The sequence below is a fragment of the Eumetopias jubatus genome, unplaced genomic scaffold, assembly GCF_037043125.1.
Source record: "Eumetopias jubatus isolate StellerSeaLion01/CBP00866 unplaced genomic scaffold, mEumJub1_p1.0 scaffold_8, whole genome shotgun sequence".
NCBI classification, from domain to species: domain Eukaryota; kingdom Metazoa; phylum Chordata; class Mammalia; order Carnivora; family Otariidae; genus Eumetopias; species Eumetopias jubatus.
Genome location: NW_028274814.1, coordinates 142,163,778 through 142,186,401, shown reverse-complemented (window position 1 = coordinate 142,186,401; position 22,624 = coordinate 142,163,778). Strand labels below are relative to the sequence as shown.

The window sequence follows — 22,624 nt, the reverse complement described above, 5'->3', positions numbered from 1 at the left end:
GCAGGTAAGTCTCCCGACCTCCAGCCCTCACCTCAGACCCCTCATCTGAGCCGCGAGGCTGTGTGGATGTCTGACTGGGCTCTGCCCCACGGGGCCTGAACGGGGCTCGGCCGTCTCCCTGAGTGCAGGCCCAGGGAGGTGCTACCCCTTCTCCTGAGTGGCTGCCGAGGGAGTGCTCACTGGCCGCGGCTCTCCCTGCTCTGAGCTTGGCAGGGCCGCGGGGTGCGTGGCACGGCTCTCAGAAACACCGCTTTCGACTCATCCCCCTGACAGTGGCCTAGGACAGCCTGTCTGAACCCAGTGTGGGGCAGGGTCCGAGGGCATGGCTGTTAATGGAACAGAACAGAATAGTGCCCGACGGGCAGCAGACCCAGGTTTGCAGACAAAATCGGCTGGAGCTGGGGAGTAGGAGGCCCCATGGTGGCCCAAGATGCTGCTCTGGGCAGCCTGCCCTGGCTGGCTGGTGTGGAGGGGTGACCTCCTCACCCGGGATGTGGTCTTGAAGGGGGTCTGCAAAGATGCCAGCACCTTTCTTGTGGCTGGCTGGTGCTCGCGTGTGCCTTCTAGGGCCAGGGCCAGTCCTAGGCCCCCCGAGCGCTATGGCTGCAAGGTGTGTGGGAGGCTTGGGAAGTTGACCTGGGTCCTGCTCACAACAGTGACCCCAGACATCACTCTAGCTTGTGCTTGAGTGTCCAAGCACTGGGCAGCCACTTCACGCGGTTTTTGGAGGTCTGCTGCAGGGAAGGGGCAGTGAGGGGGCCTCCTCCAAGCCACCAGGGACCTTGGCCACCATCAGTCCAGGATGGCCCAACCAGGTTCTCCCAATTCCCTGAGCACCACCCCCCTGGGGATTTGAGGGCTGTGTTTTGGGCCCCATGGCTGTCCCTCACAGCAGTTCATCCTAAGGACCACTGTGGGCAGGAGCTCCGGGGAGGGACTCCAGGCAGGGTGGGCAGCGCAGCCCGGGGTGGAGAACCCAAGGCTGAAGTGGAGAGGTGTGAGGGAGCACGTCTCCTGGAGTGCCTGGGGCCATGAAGGGTCCCTCTTCCTCACAGCCTAACCTCTCTGCACAGAGGTGGCCTCGGGTGGGGGCTCTGTGGGAGCCTGGCATGAAGTCCTGCCGGCTCTGTTCTGTCCCCCACAAGCTCCCTTGTTCCCTCCTAGGATCAGGCCAGCTCTGGTTTGGCTGAGTTTCTGGCCCCCAGCAGGCCCCCAGCAGACAGTGAGGGGGAGGGGGCAGACAGATGAGGCCCTCCTGCCCCTGTCACCCGGATCAGAGCCCCAAGGGCAGGAGGGCCCCCAGAAGCAGGAGCCAGCTGGTCCAAGAGGGTGTTGTGCTTGGTCGCTGAGGCCTCTTGAGGTTGGAGGGGCTGTGTGCTTGTGGCCGTGGGGGACTTGTCAGCCACACCAGGGCCAGGAAGGACAGTCCTCACCCCCGTGCTTCCTGTGCTTTATTTAAACATTCCCTTTTAGTCTGGGATAGTGGCCTTCCCACATTTCTGGTATTAAAATATCCTTTAGTGATAATGCCTCTTTTAACTTCCTTTTTTGATTAAAAAAAAAGTTGGCGTTCTTGTCAGACCCTGGTAGTTTTAGGGGTCCTCTGCAGTGGGGACTGGGTGGGCCTCTTGGTGTGACTGTGGTTCAGGGCTGCCGGAGGGAAGGTTTGGCCTGGTTGGTTGGGGGTGGCCAGCAGCTGAGATGTTGGGAGGACTGAAGGACATGCTCCTAAGGGCTTCATCTGGTTGGAGTTCTTGATCACTGGGGGCAGGTCTCAGGGTGGAGGGAGCTGGAGGAAGTGAACAGTCTGCGCGGGGGCGGGGGGGCGGCGGCGTCCTGGTGTAGGAGTGCTGGTTAGGGTTTGGGAAACAGTCCCTTGTCTTCCCTGGGTCCCCAACTGCTGCTCACCCCACCCATCCTGTGTGACGGGAGACGGCAGGTGAGGGGCAGCAAGCGCTCACAGGACAGCTGGCCCCACGGGGAGGGTGCCCACCTCTTCTCAAGTCCAGGCACACAAACCCCTGGTGCTGGTCCTGGGGGCGGCTCCCTAAAGGCCCTCTGGGAGGCAGCAGGCGCACCTCTAACCCTAAGAGGTTGGGGGGCTGAGGCTCCAGGGAACTGGTCAGGGCGCAGCAGTCCCCGGCCCGCGGGGACAGCAGGGGATGCGGCAGGCCTGAACCCAATCTGGTGGTGGCCGTGGTGCCCGATGGCGCCCGAACCGCGAGGTGGCTGGGGCAGGGGTGGCTCGGGGCGCTCCCAGGCGGTGCCCGGCCCAGGGGCGCGCCCTGCCTGCTCGAGAACCTGGGCTCGAACCCGGCCGAACCTATCCCGCGACGCGGTGGGCTCTGTGTGGCCGCGGGGCGCGGGGCGCGCCCTTCCCTCCTTCCCCTTTCCCCCTCCTCCCTCCCCGCCCCTCCCTCTCCTCACTCTCCGTCCCTCCCTCCTCCTCCGCCTCCTCCCTCTCGCTCCTCTACCCCGCCCTCCCCCTCTCCCCGCCGGGGGCGGGGCCGCTGCTCCCGCGCGCTCCGGCCCCTCCTCGGCCACACAAAGGCCCGTCTCCATGGCAGCCGCGCGGGCCGGAGCGCAGCGCCGATCGCGGCCCGGGCGCCATCGAGCCTCGGCGGCGGACGTGCAGGTACCGCGGTGGGGGTACAGGGCCCACGGTGCGCCCGCGCGGGTCGGGGGGCTTCGCCGTCAGCGCCGCTCGGTCCCAGTCTGCGCGCTCTGAGCGCGGGGACCCGGGGCAGCTGCTGCTCCGCGGGCGGCGATCGGGCCTCGGCCGCAGTCCGTGTGCCCTCGGCTCTTCCAGGTGGCCGGCGAGGCCCGCGGCGCCGGGGCGGGTGGGGGGAGGTTCGGGCCTGGCCCGGCCGAGGGTCTCCAGCCCGGCGCAGCGCTCTCTGGACCGCTTGGACCCCTTCTGGTTCCTGATCGTCCCTCCCCGCCCATGCCTCCCACCTCTCCAGACACCGAGATCTGTGGGCAGGGCTGCAATTGTCCCTGTTGTGCAAGAGCCCGGGGGCCCCCACCCACCTGCCCCCAGCCCGGCAGCAGTTACAGGGTGGCTGAGCCCAGGCTTCCCCAGAGGGCTGGACCTGCAGTCAGGGCTTAGCAACCCTCCCCTTGCACACCCGCTGGGGCTCCTTGTAAGGACCACCCTGTGATCTCCCTGGTCTCTGCTTGGCTGGGTGTAGAAGGTGGGAGCAAGGGTTCCGGGGTGGGACTAAGGGCAGCTAAGTCTCGGTGGCCCTGGGCCTGCCTTCTCCACAGGGCCTGCTAAGGCGGTTCCTGGTGTGCTTAATTGGCATAGTGTTTAGGTAGGCATCCTGGATTCCAGGTCTCAGAACTGTGTGGGTCTGGGGACATACCTGGTGCCTGGGCCCTCCCCTCACCTTCTGTGACCCAACACCTCTGCATGCTTCCTCCAGGAAGCCCTCCTGGCTGGGCTCTTCCCACCCCTCTGTGCTCAGGCTTATTAGCAGATTTCTGGGGTCCCTGAACTCACGAGCCCGGGAGCTTCCTGCCACGTCACTAAAGCTTCTCTTCCCAGCAACTTGGAAAAGGAAGGAAAGGGTCTGTGTCCGCTGTGGCCTGTGGCAGTGGTCAGGACTGGGGGCAAAGCTGGGCCCCAAAGCTAGTGGAATATTTCAGGGCTTGGAGGGTTTTCTGGCCTGTGCCTGCCGCGGGGAGCTCCCTCATCCATGTCTAACTTAAGCTGGGCCCTGTGGAGAGTGGGGGAGCAGGAGGGTGGAGGGGTGCAGCTTGACCCATGCCCAGATGTTAACGCTGGCATGGCCTGGAGTTGCCATCTGAGAGTCTGAGAGTTGAACAGCTAGTGGAGAGGGCATCCTCTGCTCTGAGGTGAGGGTCCCCAGGAGGGTAGGGTCAGCTTAGGCCCGGCTGAGCCTGCTGGGTACTTTTTGTGGCACGTCAGCTTTTAGGAATTCCCAGAGATTAATAAGGACAGACAGGTGGGCTCCACAGATCTGAGCCTCCCACCTCTTCCCAGCATACCTACGGAGTGGGGCGGGGGGCGCACCCTGGTCTATGGGGTGGGCCCCTCTGTGAGACCTGAGGTCTGGCCAGGGGTTCCCCCCCAGGGAGGGAGGGAAGTTACTGAGAAAAACAAGGGTTTGGAATGTGAGTCCCCCCTCCCCCGCCGGCTGCCTGCCAAGAAGGAATTATTTTGGATTATCCAGCCGTGTCCAGCCACCCAAGGGGGGAGGCTGCAGCCCTGGGAGAGGGATCCACTTCCGGGGCTGAGGGTTGAGAGCACCAGGAGGGAGGGACGGGCAAGTCTGGGCAGCTCCACCACCTCCCGAGGCTGCTTAGACCGGTTGGAGGCGGGGTGGGAGGGGATGCATCACCCTTGGGTTGGAGATTGTAGGCTGCCTTAGCCGGCCCTGCTAGCTAGCTTGGAGTGGACCCAGGCCCCTCCAAGGAAGGCCACAGGGTTGGAGGGGCCCTAGATTCTGTCCTCGGGGCTTGGGGGAGGGACCCAGCCAGGGGACCCCTTCAGCCCCAGAAGACTTAGCACTATGGCCTGAAGGCCTCTGAGGCTGCTCTCCATAGCCAGGTTCAGGGACACACCTTGGCGAGTTACTCACACCTGGTGCTTCCCAGGGATGACGGAGAGCAGGCAAGGGCGTGACTTAGATTGCTCAGGGTGAGGCACTGGGGTCTTCTCAGGCCGAACCTCAGGCCACCTTCCTGCACCCCCACAAGCCCCTTCTCTGACAGTCCAGCCCACAAGTGAGGGGTTCCCCAGGTGAAGAGATCAAAGCCATTAGTGGGTCCCTGCGAGGAGCTGTCTGGGACACTGCCTCTCCTGTGTGGGCTCCCTGGGTCTGTGCCTGAGTGTGCCCGCCAGCCATGTGCCCAGCAGCCCCTGTGGGGACCACATTGGAGACACAGAGCCGGCAGCTTGGGCGGAGTGCAGGAAACCCAGGGCCCTGGCCCTAGCCCAGGGGAGTGGAGCAGAAGAGATTGGATTGGACGGCACTGGGGTGGGCTGGCAACCTGGGGAGGGGTCCATATGGCATATGCCCATCTTCCCCAAGAGGGCACGGTTGCAGGCACTTGAGCCATCCCAGGACTGAGGCCACTCTGGGAACATGGCATCCTGTTTCCTGCCTTGGACCCACATCTTGGGCCCAGAGCCGAAGATCCCCCTGGGATGCTGGGTGTGGGCAGGGGTGCACTGGTGGGGAGAGGCTGTGGGTGCCAGCACCCTCCCCTGTGGCCCCTTCTCTGCTCTGGGTGGGGCCACACACAGGAGCCGTGCCCTCTGCCTCCGGGGGCTGTCTTGCTGTGAGTTGCCTCAGTCCCTGCTGCAGCAACAGGTACCCGGCAGGAGGCTGTGGCCTTGCTGGTGGGGGGAATAAGCTTTTCTTCCCCGTTGAGGAGACTCCTGTGTCCAGAGCCTGCCTTGGACACAGGTTCGGGTAAGGCTAGGGGAGGAGGTGAGCGGGTCAGACCTGCCAGAACGCAAGCCCAGGTCTGGCCACTTGGCGGGGCTTTGGTGGTCCCCTGGCCATAACTTCTGAGATGGACCGGCTTCCTTGGGGGCTCCCTGGGGACTAGGCTCTAGCTGAGGGTGGGGGCTGGGCAGAGTCCCTCCTCCAGAGCCTAATGGGTGTTTGTGTTTGGGGTGGGGCTGTGGGGTGGGGTGGGGCCAGCCTGTAGCTAATTGTCTTTGGACTCAAATTACAGGCTGAGGGGGCGGGATCAGGGGCCTGTCATTGGCTGGCAGGGTGGGGGCAGCTCCAAGGGGCCTGCGGAGCTTCTCCTTTCTCCTGTGGTCCCTACACACCCTTCCCCTCCGTGGTTTCACATCTCCTGACAGGCCCCTGGTTCTCTCTGCCTCAAGGCTAGGAGGACCTCGGTCCTCTCAGCTGCCCAGGCAAGAACCCTGCCCTGGGTCAGGCCAGCACATAGCTCACCCTGCCTTGGTCGGTCACCTCGGGCAGAGCATTGGAAGGGCTGGGCTGGCCCTTTGCTGTCCTGCTCGCAGGGCCACCTGAGTGGGTCTTTGTTCCTCTGCTCTGTGGTTGATTCACAAACTCGTGACAGTGACTGGACCCAGTCCCCTGGAGGGAGCCTGGTGTAGCCATGGATGGCGGTGAGGGACACTTGCAGGGCTGGCCTGGCCCCGGAGCTGGGCTTCTCTTTCCCACTTTGTCTCTCTCTGTGGTCTCCCCGCCCCACCTTCCCACATCTCAGCTCCCCTTTCACACACAGGGACTGGGCCTCTCACTGCCATTTCCCACTGTGGCTGGCGCTAGTCCGCCCGAGTGCTTGGCATCTCTGTGCGGGTCTCACCCCCGGCTGGGACCGGGGGCATCTGGAGACAGGGCCAGGCTCGGGGCCCACACCCGTGTCCTCAGCCCCTGAGAGGCACGACTTCTGAAGCCTGGTAGTCCCCTGTCGTCATCGTGCTCGGTGACTCCTGGCCCCAGGGCCACGGGGAGGGAGAGGGAAGCCTTTTGGGTGCAGCCTGCATTCTGACCTCAGCTCTGCCATCAGCCCTGCCCTGGACAGGTCACTTTCTGGTACAGAGACCAGACCCCTGGGGCCGTGCCCCCTGGCACCTCTGGCGCAGCTGGCCAGCAGTTCCCATGTGAGGCTCGGGATGGAGAGGCCCACTGGGGAGCTCAGATCTCTGTGCCCAACACTGCCCCAGCTGGGTCCCCTTTTCAGGAAAAGCGAGAAGGAGAAAAAGGTTTGATGGTAGTCTTTCAGGATGCCACCTGTATTCACAGAGCATCCGGGCAGGGGCGTCTGCCCCCAAGGCCATTCTGACTGGCCCTCTGCTCTGGTCTTGTCCCCTGAGCCAGCATGCCCCCTGTGCAGGCCACGGGCCATGTGTTGGGTGGGGCCTTGCGGGATGCCACTGGACCCCCTCCCAGCACACCACTGGGCCCCAAGCTGGCTGCTGGAGGCAGAGGCCATCCCGAGAGGCCCCAGCAGGCAGCATGTGGGACAGGGACAGAGGGTGCTCTTCTCAGCCAGGTCCTTGTGCTGGGAGGAGGGGTGCCAGGCAGGGGCCTGGGAGCAGCCCCGATAGATCAGGCAGCATGGCTCTGTCTGGGGGTCCAAGGGGGCCTGTAGCACTTGTGGTTCAGAGGCCGTGGGGTGGCAGCTTGGTGGGATGGGGTGACCTGGGTGGAATGGGGGCCCAGCTATAGAGAGGTGGATTCTAGACCCCCACCCCCATTCCAGGGTGTTTTCAGAGCTGGAGACCCACTTTGGAGGAGCGCCAGGGCATAGGACACTGCTTGAGGTGAGGCCTTCTGTGGAGAAGGTGGTGGCAACCCCTCTCCTGCCCAGCAAGTAGGAGAAGCCATTTTAAGTCAAGCAGAGCGAGTTGGCAGGGGTGAGTGAGGGTGGGTGGTGGGTGGGAAGGGATCCAGCGTGGTCCATCTGCTCTCCTCTTGGAGGTGCTCCCCACAGGGGCCAGGAGACTTGAGGGCTGGCCTCCTCATCCCCCTCTTGGCATCAGGACTGATTTGGGAGCCACCCAGAGGGACCTCAGGAACCAGGAGAGGGTGTCAGGATTGCGGATTGGAGGCCAAGGAGAAGGAGGGGGGCTGGGCCAGCAGTGCTTCCTGGAGGTGGCTCCTGGTCTGACCACAGGCTCAGCACGTTGCTGAGCCGAAGGGGCTGGGCTTGGCCGCAGGCAGCTGGGCCTCCTTCCTGGGTGCGTCCCGGGGAGGCCAGCCCCCACCTCCTCCCTGAGCCATCCAGCCCAGCTTGTTGCCTCCCCAGCACCTGCATCACACCACCCTGCCTTGCTCTGAGCTGGGGCATTTCCTTACTGGGGATTCCTAGTCCCTCTGCCCTCCCCAAACCCTTGACTATTTGCTATTGTGGGGTTCTGCCTGCTGCCCCACCTTTAGCCTGGCCCCCAGACCCTGCCCAGCACCACAAGCACAGTGCACCTTGCCAGGCCCTCAACCTTGCCTAGACAGGACACTTGAATGGCAGGCGACAGCCTGGAGCCTTTCCCTGCACCTGCGTAGATGGCCCTGCCTCCACCCTTCCCGCCCATGGTCCCACTCTCCAGGCCAACTCCAGGCCTGCACAGCTCTGCCAGCCCTCTTGGCCCCTCTGGGCAGCCTGGGCTACCCCAGTGCTGGGGCCCTCCAAGACTCCTCCCACACACAGCCTCTCACAGCCCAAGAGCCTGAGTCTGGGGAACTTCCATGGGCTGTTTGTCCTGGGGACACTCGCTGGATGTTGCGGAAGGGACCCCCATTGGCAGGGTCCTTCACTGGCATCACAGACGTTTGTGCCTGCACATGTGTGGTCACGTGTGTGAGTTGTGGCTGGTTTGCCGGCTTGGCACAGTGCCCCAGGCTAATTGTGGGGTTCGGTAGTGATTGAGGAGGCGGGGTTGGGGTGACCGCCGAGGCGCTGACAGACTGATGGGGAGATTATAGGCCTTGCTTGCTTCTCACTCACTCGGGCCCTCACCCGTCCGCCCCCCACGCCCACTCCCGCCTCCCGCACATGGCCCACGAACGGGGCTCTGGGTGGGGGCTGGTCCTGGGCCAGCCACAGGCTGCCCTGGGCTGCAGCATCCAGTCAGCTGGGAGGTGGGCCTGCAGAGGGGAAATGAGTGGGAGCAGCTCAAAGGCGGGGCAGGCAGGCAGGCCGGGAGGCCAAACCTTGGGACCAGTGGCTCCCGCCTGTCATTGAGGCCCAAATGCCCGTGAGACTGCCCTCAGCCTCTTCCAGCTCGGATGTGGGGGCTACTCACATGGAGCCCCTCTGTGTCTGCAAAGCTGTCCGAACTGCTCTTCTTACCTGGGTGGTGGCTGGAGACATCTGTGCTCTGGGCGCCCCGCAGTGTCCGACCCCCAGCCGGCCCCAGCCTTTAATCTGGCCCCTCCCCATCTCTCGACCTCTCTTTCTGTCTCTCAGTCCGACCATAGGCTACGCACTGGTGAGGTTATCTCAGGAGGATGTCCACACGTGCCTACAGGCCAGGCCCATCCCACCGGCTGTTAAGTATTGACTGAGGCCACTGTGCGAGCCAGGGGAGGAGACGTGTTCCCGGGTCCCCAGCACACCACAGTTCAGTGCACACAGGAAGCTGTCAGGGGCTCTGGGCCGAGCAGATGGGACGGGTCAGCGGGCCCCAGCCTGGGCTTCCCCGGGGAGACAGGGCTGTCAGTGGAGAGTGTTGAGCTGTGGAGTGTTTTGATCCAAGGACTGCTGTGCAGAGGAGGGACCCGGGGCGACCCCAGAAGGGCCTAAGCATGTCCAGATGGGACATGGTGCCTGGGACTCAGGAGGGAGGCATCAGAACCGAACAAATCCCACCTATGTCCCAAGGGCCTGGGAGGCCAAGGAGGCTGGGGACTACTGCCTGCAGGAAGGGTCCACACAGTATCATTTCCTGAAACTGTGTTCTCGGGTTTTTCTGAGCCACCTGGCCACAGTGTTAGGCTGCAGTGAGTGGCACAGGAGAGCTGCCAGCTTGCCGACAGCACGGGGATCCCAGTGTTCATGGACAGCCACGAGGGACAGACAGGGAGGGGCTGGAGGACACACACCCAGGCTTTGATGAGCAAGCTCATGAGACGCCTGAGGGCCAGGGCTGGATGCGATAACCCTGGTCACAGTGTCCTCAGGCCTCAGACAGAGTTGCTGAGCGGTCACCTGGATGCTCTCAGGGGTAAGGAGCACCAGAAGCCTGGGTGGGAGGCTGGTGGGTGGGAGATGGGAGCAGAACAGGCTGGGGTTTCCCTGGGCACATTCTCCTTAGCCTTGGGTCTCGGGCCCGTGACTTCCTCACTGCCACCAGCTACGGGTGACTTAAGCCTGAGACCCAGAGTCCAGACTTCAGGAGGCTGGGCACTCCCCCAACCCAGGCTGGGGATGGACAGTCGGCCCGCAGTCCAGGCAGGTAGGAGGAACCTGGCCCCAGGAGCCAGGGCTGGTGGAGAGGGGGTCCTGTGGGAGGCTCTGCTGGCGCTGACGCAAGTCTCAGGCTACGACGTCAATCTGTCCCTAGAGCCCCGCCCCGCCCCACCACGCCCCACCCCTGCCCTAGGTGCCTGTGCCGGGAGAGTTCAGTCTTCGCCCGGGTCGGGGTCATGCAGGCTGCTGCTAGGGCCAAGGTGGTGGGTGACGGGCTGGCAGCGAAGGAGGAGGCCGAGTCCTGGGACTGACCCACTGGGCCAGGAGGACTAAGGCAGGTAATGGCCGGTCGTGCGCTGGGCTGAGCCAGACACCAGGTGAGCGCTCCGCGGCGGCGGCTCCCCTTGCCCACGTGACCGCCGCCGCGGTCATTGTCCGACCCGCCGGCGCGTTTTGGGGTCCTGGGTGAGGCTCGCGCACCGCCCACGTGCTCCCCTCCGAGGGTGCGCGCGGGACGCGGGGCCGTTCCCAGGTGACCGTGCCGCGCGCTCCGGGGAGCCCGGCGGGGACGCGGCCAGGGCGGTTCCCCATCCCCCCACCCCCCAGCCGACCTCTGACCCAGGGCACCCGGCGAACGGGGCAGGGCGCGCAGGACCCCGGAGGTTCCGGGGGGGGCGCGCTGGGCGTCCCCCCCTCCCGGGCAGGTACTCACCCCCACCCCATCCGCGCCCCTCCCTCACGCTTGTTTTGAAAACAGCCGAGGCTCGGATTTGCCGGCGATTTGCAGGCAAAATCGCCGGCGTTTCGGCCTGTTTTGTTTCCTCTGATTTGTTTAACGCTCCCCGCTAATTGCAGATTTGCATTTTCGTCGGGAGAGTTGAGGCCTGGTCCCCTGGCTGCCAGCTGCCGGGCGGGGGAGGGGCGACTCCCTGGCTTCTCACGTGGCGCCTTGCCGCCGGGAGGCTGGCTCCCCGCCCGACTGGGGGTTCCTAAGGCCCTCCACACGGTGCCAGGGCACCCCCACGATTGGGGGGGGCAGTGGGCTGTATCTGTCCCCACCTGGCCCTGAACCGCTCCCCCCCCCCCCCGACGTCCCTTTCTCTGTGTCTGCCTGTGCCTGAGCCCTCATCTCGGTCTCTGGGCACCTCTTCTGTCCTCCTGGTCCTATCCCAGCCCCATCCGGGTCCCTTTGCGGAGCCCACAAGCCGGCTGGCCTGGCGAGGGACAGCCCCCAAGCTGGTCCCCACCTCCACTAGGCCTGGGTGCTGTGTATTGTTTTGATTTCAGCGTTAAGAAATGGCTCAGTCTGTGTTGACTAGAACAGTAGCCTGGAAAGAACCCGGACTCTCGCTGGCACCCGGGGCAGAGCCTTCCCTCAGGTGGGGCTGAGGGCTGCGGAGGGGGAAACTGACAAGCCCCAGCCCTGGAGCCTGGTCTGGAGTGAGGACTCTGCCCTTCCTGTTCAGGGGCCTTCTGTTCACCTTTTTTGGGGTGGGGGGTGCAGAACCTGCCCATGCAAGGGGCCCGTTGTCTGTGACTTAGAGGAAGACGGAACCTGCGGGGAACCACAGGGACCCATCTGGCAAGAGACTCTTACTGCTTCCCGCTCTGGTGGAGAAGAGGCCTGTCTCCCATCCGCGCTGTGGCTGGGGCAGGGAATAGCGCCATGTGTGAGGCTTGGGGATCAGCTGCAGGGTCACCTGTGTGTTCAGCCCCTCCATTTGTGATGCCATCAGCTTCCTGGTTCACTGGGCTCAGGCCCGCAAGTGCCCACCGGCCAGCTCCTGTGTTCAGGTGTGCGCGTGGCAGGCCCGTCAGTGAAGGCCGTAGACCGAGGAGGATGAGTGACCATCCTACAGGGCCAGGTCAGGGTGGGTATCTCGAGATTCTGAGGGATGGGTAGTTTTCTGGGCAAGGTGTGGGGGAGAGCAAAGCTGAGACGTCAGTCACCCGGAGTACCGCCCCCACTGTAGGCACAGCCATAGGACCTCCGCACATGGATTTGCTTACACTTCATGGCAGTTCACTGAGATCGATTTTGTGGTTACCCCCATTTTACATGGAGAACTGAGGCCCGGTGTAGCTTTGTAAATAACCCACATCACCAAGATAGAAATCGACAGAGAGCTGGCGTTTGAATCCAGAAGTCTGGCTCCAGGGGCGCCCAGCTGGTTCAGTCGGTAGAGTGTGCGACTCCTGATCTCAGGGTTGTGAGTTCGAGCCCCAGGCTGGGTGTAGAGATAACTTAAAAATAAAATATTTTAAACAAAAACAAAAGACAAAAGTCTGGCTCCAGAGTTGTGCCCTTGAGGCTCTTCCGTGTGGCAGTGTTGGGTGTGTGTGACTGGGGGGTGGCGGGCTAGCCATGGCCTCAGTGGCCTGTGGTTGCACAGAAGAGTGGCCTTCCTGAGGCAAGAAAGGCTGGCTGTTGGGGGAAGGGTGGACTAGCTGGGAGAAGCTGGGGGCAGGATTGGGTGGTTGAGAGAGGCATCCTTGAGTTAGGAAAGGCCCCAGGACTTGGTGGCTGAAGAAGGGAGAGGTCCAGGTTTCATTCTGCAGGAAGTTTTGGCTGGAGGAGCCTGATGTTGGGAGAAGAAATCAGTGGGCTGCCTCTGGGAGGGTCTGAGAGTAGGACCCAGCATGCTCAGTGGGTCAGTCAGGATAGGTCCCTGGAGGGGGTTGTGTGCCTGTGGGGGCTGGGTGGAGGAGTGTGTGTAGGCTCAGGAAAAAGGTGTCCCTTGGAAGAGGCCAGCCTCTCTTGGCTTTGCCTACAGCAGACAGAAACACACAGAAACACCACCCTGTCTGGGGGCTGGGGATTCCTAGGCATGCCCCGGGTTGAAGTTCAGAGCGTGCACGTTCTCTCCCCCCCGCCCCCGTCTGGGGGCTGAGGACTCAGGTATGCCCTGGGGTGAAGTTCAGAGGCTAGATGGAGGAGGTTGAGGCATCAGGCATAGGGGCACACGGAGGCCGGCATGCTGTCCCTTCAGGTGGGAGTTTTGCATGAACTGTTCAGTCCGTGTGCTGTGGACCCCAGCGCAGTTTGCACCTGTGACGGCCACCGCCTCCAGGCCAAGCTAGCCCCTGCTTTCTCAAGAGACTGCATCATACCGACGCCCAGTGGTTTGCGCCCTGAATTTGCCTGTGGAGTGGCCCTTTGCCCCTTTCACAAAGGCTGCATTCAGTGCCTGTGGCAAAAGGACACCCCTCATCCCTGCACCCAGAGCCTTGAGCCCCTCGGCCTGTGCTCAAGTGCACACTGCCCTGCCCTCCTTGCCCCTGCTGGTCTCCCTTGGATCTGCCATAGGTTCTGCCCTGGGTCTTGCTCTCCAGGAATGCATGTTAGAGTGTGCTGCATAGGACACTGTGGGATGGGGGTGGGGAATGGCCTGGGCCTTGTGGAGGTGTTGGAGGCACAGTGGTGAGGGGTGGGGGGCAGCCAGTCTGGGAGCCAAAGGGGGGAGCAGGAGTGGCTGAACCTTGGATGTGGGGAGCGGCTGGATTGGCCAGGAAAGATGGTTGAGTCCAGAAAGCCATATCCTAAAGCAGAGTGGAGCTGGAGGGAGTGGGCTAGGGGGAGGCAATCATCATTAGATATATACCCCTTTTTATTTAGACAATATGTGAATCTATCCCTGTAAAAATTTTTCAAAAATTGATAAATGAAGTTATTTTGCTATCCCAGTCCCCTCCTCCCTGCCCCCAGGCTTTACCAACATTTTCAGTTTGAAAGAAAGCTTCTAGAACTTCTCAGCAATTAAACTGATGTCCACATACACACCCATGGAGACACATGGGCTCCGGTACCATGGCGGCCCCTGACATGTCTAGGCTCTGTGGACTCAGCACAGACCACCCCCGGGTGGGCCTGGTTGGTTTTTTGGGGGGGGGGCGGAGCTCTGGTTGGAGGCTGGGTAGTTGCTACATTTTCATCATGATAAACCATGCCAAGAAGTATCCTTGGACAGGCTCCCCCCTGGATATACATGGATATTTATGGCAGATGATAGGATACAATAGCAAGCTTTACTGACTGCTACAGTGTAACAGGCTTTCTTGAATGAATCATTTAGTCCTTACAAACTCCTGGGGGGAGTTCACTATGACTATCTCCATTTTACAGATGGGGAAGTGAGGCAAAGAGAAGTAACTTGCCCAAGGTCACACAGCTAGTAAGTAGAATTTGGGGGTCAGGGGTATGCTTATTTTTCAGAAAGCAATTTATATTTTAATCAAATATATGTACCTAGTTTAAAAAAAGTAGCTGGTACCAGCAGACTTAATAATGAAAGGGAGCTGTTCCTTGCCCTGTTTTTCCCCAGGCCTTTTTGAGCAGAGAGAGGGATGTGTCAGGCTTGTATTCTGGAAAGACCAAGTGGGTGTGTGTGCGTTGGGGTGCTGGGCTAAGGGACCTGGAGGCTGGTGTCTGAGGGAGGGGCTGTGCTGGGAGCAGGGTGGAGGAGGCAGAGGAGGTTGGGGGTTTCCTGCTCCAGTGGCAAAGGCCAGATGAGATCTCTTGAGCTGCTGCCCCCCCCCCCCACCATATGGAGCAGAGGAGATGGGGAGGCAGGCCAGGCTTGTGGTCAGACCACTGTTGCTCCTTTGCTTCCTAGAGAATCTTGATGCTGGCCCAGAGCAGAGACTGAGCGGGACGACTGGAGCCTCGGTGAGTGGAGGCTGGGCCCCACCTGGGGAAGGCAGTGGGGGGCTATGGCCACACAGTGAGGCTAGAGCCTTCCACTGGCTGTGGGTGGTGACCTTGAGGCTCTGGTCTGGCTGGGCCCAGTGTGCACAAACCCAAGTGCCCTGGGACGCCTGGGTGGCTCAGTTGATTAAGCCTCCGACTTGATTTCGGCTCAGGTCATGATCTCAGGGTCGTGAGATTGAGCCCTGTGTCAGGCTCTGTGCTCAGTGCAGAGTCGACAGAGTCGGCTTGAGATTCTCCCTCTCCCTCTGCCCACCCCCCCAAGTGTGTGCTCTCTCGCTCTCTCAAATAAATAACTCTTAAAAAAAACAAAAAACAAGTGTCCTGCCCATAGGGGCCACTCCCAGCCAGTGCCCCCACCCCTGCCCCCAGTTCTCTGAGACCAAGCTTTCCTTGGGAGGGTGGGCTCTACAGTGAGACTGGCAGGAGAGCTGGCTTCTGGAGCACAAGGACTGGAATTTGGGCTTGGGGGAGGAGTGCCTGTCCAGACATTTTCTGGGCCAGCAACAGGCTGGAGTTTGTGCAACTTTTTGGAAGTGCACCTCCGGACTTCAGCCAGGAAGAAGGCCGTCTGATGCCCTTGAGGAAATCCCCGCCAGCCCCGGTGAGCCAGGGGTCCTGGGGCTGCCTTCAAAACAGGAAGCGCCCGTTCCAGGAATGCTAGCGACACTAGCGGCAGGAAGCTTTGCTGGCTGTGCCTGGCGCCTCCCGCACAGTGGCTTGAGCTCCCCGGTCAGGTGGGTCACCCTTTGCTCCCGGACCTGGCCAGGAAGGTCACCTGAGGCTTTGTTTATCCAGGAAGTGGGGTGGCGGGAGCTGCTGCCTCTGGAGTGTGACCCAAGTCTCTCCTGCCACCCTGGATGACTTGGGCTCAGCCTGGGTGGGGGGTGAGTTTGGACACTGGGATTTAAGTCTCACTCTGCTCGCCACCCAGAGGGATCCTGGGGCAGTAGCGTGGGTGGTGAACAGCACAGTATCTGGACCAGCTTTAATGCCCGCGGCAGGATCTGGTCCAGCTCTCCCTGATGACATACCCAGTATTGGTTGAGCAGTTACGGTGTAAGACCTGGGGGGCTCTGGGGCAGAGGAGGAGGCTGAGGGAGGGTCCAGGACAAGCTTTTTCAGAACAGGAGTGCCCCAAGACTTCCTCAAGTTGGTCAGCTATGTCTTCGCGTCCTGGCCCCGCTTACAGACCAGCAGAGGGGCCCTGGGCTCCTTGGGTTCACGTGGGGCGATCCACCCGGCCGGCCCCTGCCGACTGCTGCTGGGGTGGCCTGGGCTCCGGCCCCGCCCCCGCGCCCCGTCCCCGCCCGCCTGCACTCCCTCCCTGGGCCCCGGGAACATTCCATTCATTCCGAGCTCCAGCAGGCCAGTGGGAGCCGACAGGGGCCGGGGTCGCGGCGGCGACGCGGGGACCCGGGTAAGCGCGGCTGGGTGGGGGAGGGCCAGCCTGGGCAGGAGGCGGAGGGGCCGGGAGGCCCACGCCCCCACCCCCTTCACCCTCGCTGGCGCCACAGAGTGGACTTTGGGCCCTGATGCTGCGCTAAGGGAAGGGGGGAAGGGCGAGGGGGCGGGTCCTTGGGCGCTTTCCTTCCCGGGGAGGGACAGGGGAGGGACTGTACCCGCGGGCACCCGAGCGGCCAGGGCGGCCAGGGCCTGGTGCGCCTGGTTCTGCGCACTCTCAAAGTCAGGGACAGCCCAGCTCCACGCCTGGGGATCTCCCAGACTGTGCTCGCCTCTCCCCCAGAGAGGGGTCTGGGGAGGTAGGGACCCCTACCGTTCAGTGGGATTCCCTGAAGGGCTTGTGAAATCTTCCTATCCCTGACGAAAGCCGTGACTATCTCCCCAACCTGGTGACCCCGATGAGGGGTCACCCTGGCTCTCCTCCTGCTGCCCTGCCTTGGGCCACCTTCACTTCACCCTGGTACTGCCCAGTCTTCTGCCCCAGGCAGCCAGGGGCTCCTTACCAGGTCCCTGTCGTCTCCCCTTCTGGACATGTTCCAGGTAACCTGTGGGTGGCCCCTTTTCCAGTGGTTGGTGAGGAGGGCATGGGAGGTCACCAGGGGCCAGGCAAGAATTCTGCACTCCAGTACAAGGTGGGGGTTCCCTGCAGGGACAGCAGGGGCCCTACAGTGATTCTGAGGTAGAGAGGGCTTTGTCAGTTGGTTGCTTCTTGGTTATACTTCTTCAGGTTTGAGGAAGGTTGTGGATACTTGGAACAGAGGGATGCGGGGGGGCGGGGGGAGAACAGCCACAGCCTGGGGCCCAAGCAAAGAAGGAAGTCCACTTGATGGAAGAATCACAGGTTCCATGAGAAAAAGCCAATGCATTCCAGAAAACACAGCTTTGCCCAAAGCCAGTGCTCCAAAGAAATGTCTCCTCAGATGCTTTTCTGCCTTCCTGGAAGAGATGGACAGGGCACGGGGCAAGTCAGGGTGTGGACAGGGTAGTAGAAAAGAAATTGTTTCTTGGGGGAATAAGAGCCTATCCAGGGAGGTGGTGTTTAAGGAGGCCACAAAGGATGAACCAGCTCCTCTCCAAGTGCAGCCTGGGCCCCTCATTCCCTTCTGCCATCCGGGTCTGGCACCACTCAGGCATAGGGTAATGCAGGACTGCCCTAAATGTCATGCCAGACTCAGGCAGATTACAGTGCATGCAAGGGTGAGCACTCATGCACGCATCTGGAGAGGGCACTTTGTGGGGAGAGGATCGTACAGGGGGTTCTGACCAAGACAGAGCAGGTCACCCAAGGTGGGGGATTTGGGACGGCCCCAAGATGGAAGAGGCCTAGAGGCAGAATGGCCCTGCCTGAGTTTCTCCGAGATCTCTGTGTCCCTGAGTTGGGGAGGGAGAACCACATATGCTCTGGGTCCTCTCATCTGGGGACACTTTATCTCACCCTGGCTTTAGCAGCTCATCCCTTGTACACGTGGACACATGCATGGGCCTGCATATGTGCAGGAACATGCGGTCAGACAGACACCTGCACACCGGCTGGGCCTGCCCCAGCCCTGCAGGCAGCACACTCACTGTAGACTCCAGGCTCTCCCCTTCTCGGAGAGCTGGCGGATTCTGGAAATTCTTCCCAGGGTCCTGCTTCCTGCGTGCCTACACCTGAGTGTCCACCGTGGGGAGCGCATAGGCAGGGTGGACAGATTGTTGTGGGTTCCTCTGCTGGTTCACCAGGGGGAGGGAGCCTGGAGGCCCAGGGAGGTGGATGGGGAGGCAGGGCTGAGCTGAGGTCCGGGTGGCTCTGGTGGGCAAATATAAATAAATGTGTGCCGGGGGCACGTGGCGGAAGAGTACAACTCTTGATCTCAGGCTTGAGTTAAGCCCCATGTTGGATGTAGAGATTACTTAAAAAAGAAAAAAGCGTGTGCGCCTTCACTAATCCACACCGTTGGTTCCTCCTTTCCATTGGTTTCCTCTGTGTCTCCTGGGAGAGTGCACCATGTGCAGAGAGTCACGTGTGTGGTTTGCATGTCCAGGTGCCCTGTCAGCCTGGGCTTGTGCTCCAGGGCTTATGGAGCCCTGGGGTCACAAGGTGTGGGGAGGGCACGTGCGTGAGTACCTGGGAGACTATGTAGAGGCGGCACTCCACTGCCTTGGAGGTGGGCCTGCAGGTGCTTTGACCCTGGTCAGTAGGTTGGTTATAGGTTGCACTTCTTGAGAAGGGCTGGGAGTCAATCTCCTTGGAGAGGAGGACAGGGGGGCCGGGCACTCCTGGTGTGTCCTGCACGGCCCTGACCCTCGCTGGCCTGTGTTCTCATTTTTTGGGCAGGGTCTGGAGAGGCCCTGGAGGGAGTGCTTCCTCTGCACGGAGGCTCCTCCAAGCTGGGACTCCCCTGACCCTTCTTTCTTCCCACAGGGTGCCAGGGGCGATGGCTCTGCAGCTCTGGGCCCTGACCCTCTTGGGCCTGGCGGGCACAGGTGCAGGCCTGCGGCCCCGAAAGCTGGACATCTTCCGCAGCGACACCGAGCTGAACCACCTGGTTGTGGACGAGGCATCGGGCATGGTGTACCTGGGGGCTGTGAATGCACTCTACCAGCTGACTGCTGACCTGCAGCTGGGGCAGCAGGCGGTCACGGGCCCAGCCCTGGACAACAAGAAGTGCACGCCGCCCATTGAGGCAAGCCAGTGCCACGAGGCCGTGCAGACGGACAACACCAACCAGCTCCTGTTGCTCGACCCGCCCGGGAAGCGCCTCGTCGAGTGCGGCAGCCTCTTCAAGGGCATCTGTGCCTTGCGCGCTCTGAGCAACATCTCCACCCGCCTCTTCTATGAGGACGGTAGCGGCGAGAAGTCCTTTGTGGCCAGCAATGATGAGAGTGTGACCACGGTGGGGCTGGTGAGCGCCACGAGCCCTGGTGGCGAAAGGGTTCTGTTTGTGGGCAAAGGCAATGGGCCCCATGACAACGGCATCATCGTGAGCACCCGCCTGCTGGACCGGGCCGAGGGCAGGGAGGCCTTCGAGGCCTACACGGACCACGCCACCTACAAGGCCGGATACCTGTCCACCAACACACAGCAGTTTGTGGCTGCCTTTGAGGATGGCCTCTACGTTTTCTTCGTCTTCAACCAGCAGGACAAGCACCCGCCCCGTAACCGCACGCTCCTGGCTCGCATGTGCAAGCAAGACCCCTTCTATTACTCCTACCTGGAGATGGACCTGGAGTGCCTCGACCCCAGTGACCCCCAGACCCCTGCCTTCGGCACCTGCTTGGCAGCCTCTCTGGCTGTGCTGAGCACCAGCCGGGTGCTGTACGCTGTCTTCAGCAGGGATGGCCGGAGCGGTGGGGGACCCCGTGCGGGCCTCTGCCTGTTCCCGCTGGACGAGGTCCATGCCAAGATGGAGGCCAACCGCAATGCCTGCTACACGGGCACCCGGGAGGCGGGCCGCGACACCTTCTATAAGCCCTTCCACGGCGAGATCCAGTGTGGCGGCCACGGGCTGGTATGTGGCCTCAGCACCTTCTCCCACAAGCCGGGCCCGCCTGCGTCTGTGTGGGTCTGCATGTTGCTGCTGCTTGCGGGTGTGTCCCTGACCCCCCAGCTTATGGGGCCCAGGGAGAGGGTGTGTGTGTGAGGGGTCACCGTGTCGGGCACTGCTTCTTCCAGGTGTCTGATCAGTGCCAGGCCCGTGCTGGGCATCGGCCGTGCAGCAGTGCTTACTTGGGCGGGGTCCCTGATTCCACGGACCCTTGGTCCTGGGGACGTGTGTGGGGACCACAAGTGCCAGGGGCCCTCGTGGGGAGGGCATCCAGAGCAAGGGGATCTGTACCCAGAGCTGACAACACCATGGTCCGCAGGGCGCCAGTGAGAGCTTCCCGTGCGGCTCTGAGCACCTGCCTTACCCGCTGGGCAGCAGAGACGGACTCACAGCTACGGCCATGCTGCAGCGTGGAGGCCTGAACCTGACAGCTGTGGTGGTGACCGCTGAGAATGGCCACACTGTTGCCTTCCTGGGCACCTCAGATGGCCGGGTCCTCAAGGTAAGGCCTGGGGCTGGGGTAGGGCGGCTCCCAGGGGGCCGTCTGCGCAAGACCCCCGTCTCATGCACCTGCCCTCACACCTGCAGGTGTACCTTGCCCCGGATGGCAGCTCCGCGGAGTACGGCTCCATCCTCGTGGAGATCAACAAGAGAATCAAGCGGGACCTGGTGCTGTCCCCGGATCTGGCCAGTCTTTACGCCATGACCCAGGACAAGGTGGGCCTGTGGAGCCCCCGGAGAAGGGGCCTTGGTGGTCCAGGTCACTGTGAGCGGCCTGGAAGGGTGTGGGGGGGATGGGAAGACTTCCCGGCGGCATTTGACCCCGTGTCTCTCTAGCGCCTTCCTTGTGTCTGAAACGGTTTTTGTCTGTGGCCCTGCCCCCGTTCCATTCTGACAGGGGCCCCCCAGTTTATGGGGGGGCTGGTAGAAGAGCCCTTCAAGGTGGCCTTGGGAGTATCCAGGTCGGCCAGGTGCCTGTCTCGGGGAGGGGGGTTGAAGGGCCTGAGCTGGCGCGGGGAGGCACCACAGCCGGGACCCCCGTGGTTTCCTGGGACCCCACATTATCCCAGGCCAGCCGTGGCCACAGGGCAGGCCCATTCAGAGCCTGGAGGGCAACTGCTGCTGGACCCTCACCAAGCTGGCCTTGTGTGGGGGTCAGGCTTTTAAGGCTCAGAGGGAAAGGTGGGATCAAGCCCGTGACCCCAGGAATGTCCGGGGCCCGAGAGGCAGGTCCTCGTGGCTGCCGTCGTCCCGCTCACTGTCCTGTTGCTCTCAGGTTTTCCGGTTCCCCGTGCAGGACTGTCTGAGTTATCCAACCTGCGAACAGTGCCGCAGCTCCCAGGACCCCTACTGCGGCTGGTGCGTCGTTGAGGGACGGTGAGTGCCTGGGACTCCAGGGGTCTCAGCCCTGCCCTGGGGGGGCCTGGGGGTATGGCTGACTGGTGCCAAGACTGAGGCCACCCCCTGCCCCTGTAGATGCACCAGGAGGGCCGAGTGCTCACGGGCTGAGGAGAGCGGCCACTGGCTGTGGAGCCGTGACGAGTCCTGTGTAGCCATCACCGGGGCCCAGCCACAGAACATGAGCCGACGGGCCCAGGGGGAGGTGCGTGGTGGGGGTGGGCAGGGGCTGGGGGTTGGGCAGGGGTGGGGCTCCTGCTGGCCTGGGGCTGTTGGGTTGTCAAGGAGAACCTTGGCTTATTCTCTCTCCCTCTCTGGCCTGGGCTCTGGGCCCCGAGCCTGAGGACAGGGAGCCTTTCCTTTGTTGGGTTCCCCTGGCCCTTGTGACCTGGGGGGGGCCCCATTCTAGGAGTTGCTGGGGTGCCCACACAGGGGCCTGTTCTCAGTGTGATGGAGCCTTTTCCAAGGGGAGAGCAGGACAGCTGGTAGGTGTCCTGCACAGAGAGGTCCTGGTGTGAGCCGCACACCCTTCCCCAGGTGCAGCTGACCGTCAGTCCCCTCCCAGCCCTGAGCAGCGAAGACCAACTGCTATGCCACTTCGGTGACTCGCCAGCACACCCTGCCCGCGTGGAGGGGGACGCCGTCATCTGCAACTCCCCACGTACCATCCCTAACACGCCGCCCGGCCAGGGTGAGGCCCCCGTGCAGCTGCTGGGTGGGCACCTACGGTCCCAGGGGTGCAGGCTGAGGTGGAGAGAGCACCTGCCTGGGTGGATCGAGATGGAGGCCCACAAGCGGTTCTGGTTCTGGAATCCCTGAGCCGCGGGTGTGGGGGCCGTGTACTGTTGGCACCAGGGAGCTGCCTGGCTTTGGGCTTTGCTGTCCATGCTGAAGCCCCTCACGCCTCCCCAGCCCCATCCAGCTTGAGACGGGTGGGGCTCTGAGTGTCGCCAGTGGAGGAGGGCTTGCTGGTGCAGCAGGGGCCTGGCAGGTGCTCTGCCCCAGGTGCTGAGGAACCACAACCCTCAGTGCCTGTAGGGACAGAGAGAGGGTCCAGGAGCCCAGAGCTGGGAGCCGGCACTGGAGCCGAGATCTGATCGCGCTGGCGGGCCCAGCTGAGCCCGGTGCAAGTCACAGACTAGGGTTCCACCCTGGGCCCGTGGGAGCTATGATGGGGCGAGGGTTTGGCTGCAGAGGCCCGGTGCCCGCCCGCCTGGCCTGTCCGCACCAGGCCGGCCCTGTGTGCTGAGGCCCCTGCCTGAGGCCGTCCCGATCTCCTGTCTGCAGACCACGTGGCTGTGAACATCCAGCTCCTCTTCAGACGTGGCAGCATCTTCCTCACTTCCCATCTGTACCCCTTCTACGACTGCCGGGAGGCCATGAGCCTGGCGGAGAACCTGCCGTGAGTGTCTCGCTGGCCCAGTGTGCCTGTTGCCCATTCCCCACCGTGGGCCCCGCGCTCCTCACCACCCTCTCCCCCAGGTGCATCTCCTGCGCGAGCAACCGCTGGACCTGCCAGTGGGACCTGCGCTACCATGAGTGTCGGGAGGCCTCCCCCAACCCTGAGGATGGCATTGTCCGCGCCCACATGGTGAGGGGCCCTGAGCATCCTGCCGGAGCTGGGCTACTTGGCCATGGCCAGGCAGCCCTTCACCAGCCTTCTTCT

The 22,624-nt window shown here is 62.6% G+C and overlaps 1 protein-coding gene across 6 annotated transcripts in view; it reads left to right on the top strand.

Annotated features, from left to right (window-relative positions):
* The first annotated feature begins 2,537 nt into the window (after positions 1-2,537).
* The window catches only part of PLXNB2 (plexin B2), a 29,447-nt gene continuing 9,360 nt past the window's right edge, over positions 2,538-22,624 (top strand). The window contains exons 1-11 of one of the 6 annotated variants that reach the window (XM_088025430.1): positions 2,542-2,635; positions 13,988-14,036; positions 14,478-14,530; positions 18,438-19,524; positions 19,880-20,062; positions 20,149-20,277; positions 20,837-20,937; positions 21,037-21,163; positions 21,496-21,649; positions 22,246-22,360; positions 22,441-22,549. In XM_088025430.1, coding sequence (XP_087881556.1) covers positions 18,451-19,524; positions 19,880-20,062; positions 20,149-20,277; positions 20,837-20,937; positions 21,037-21,163; positions 21,496-21,649; positions 22,246-22,360; positions 22,441-22,549 — 1,992 coding nt within the window. In that variant the 5' untranslated portion in view covers positions 2,542-2,635; positions 13,988-14,036; positions 14,478-14,530; positions 18,438-18,450. Of the gene's footprint in view, positions 2,636-10,115; positions 10,242-11,606; positions 11,736-13,987; positions 14,037-14,477; positions 14,531-15,130; positions 15,307-18,437; positions 19,525-19,879; positions 20,063-20,148; positions 20,278-20,836; positions 20,938-21,036; positions 21,164-21,495; positions 21,650-22,245; positions 22,361-22,440; positions 22,550-22,624 lie in introns of those variants that run through there. The other 5 variants (XM_088025431.1, XM_088025429.1, XM_088025432.1 and 2 more) reach the window with 5 other exon arrangements.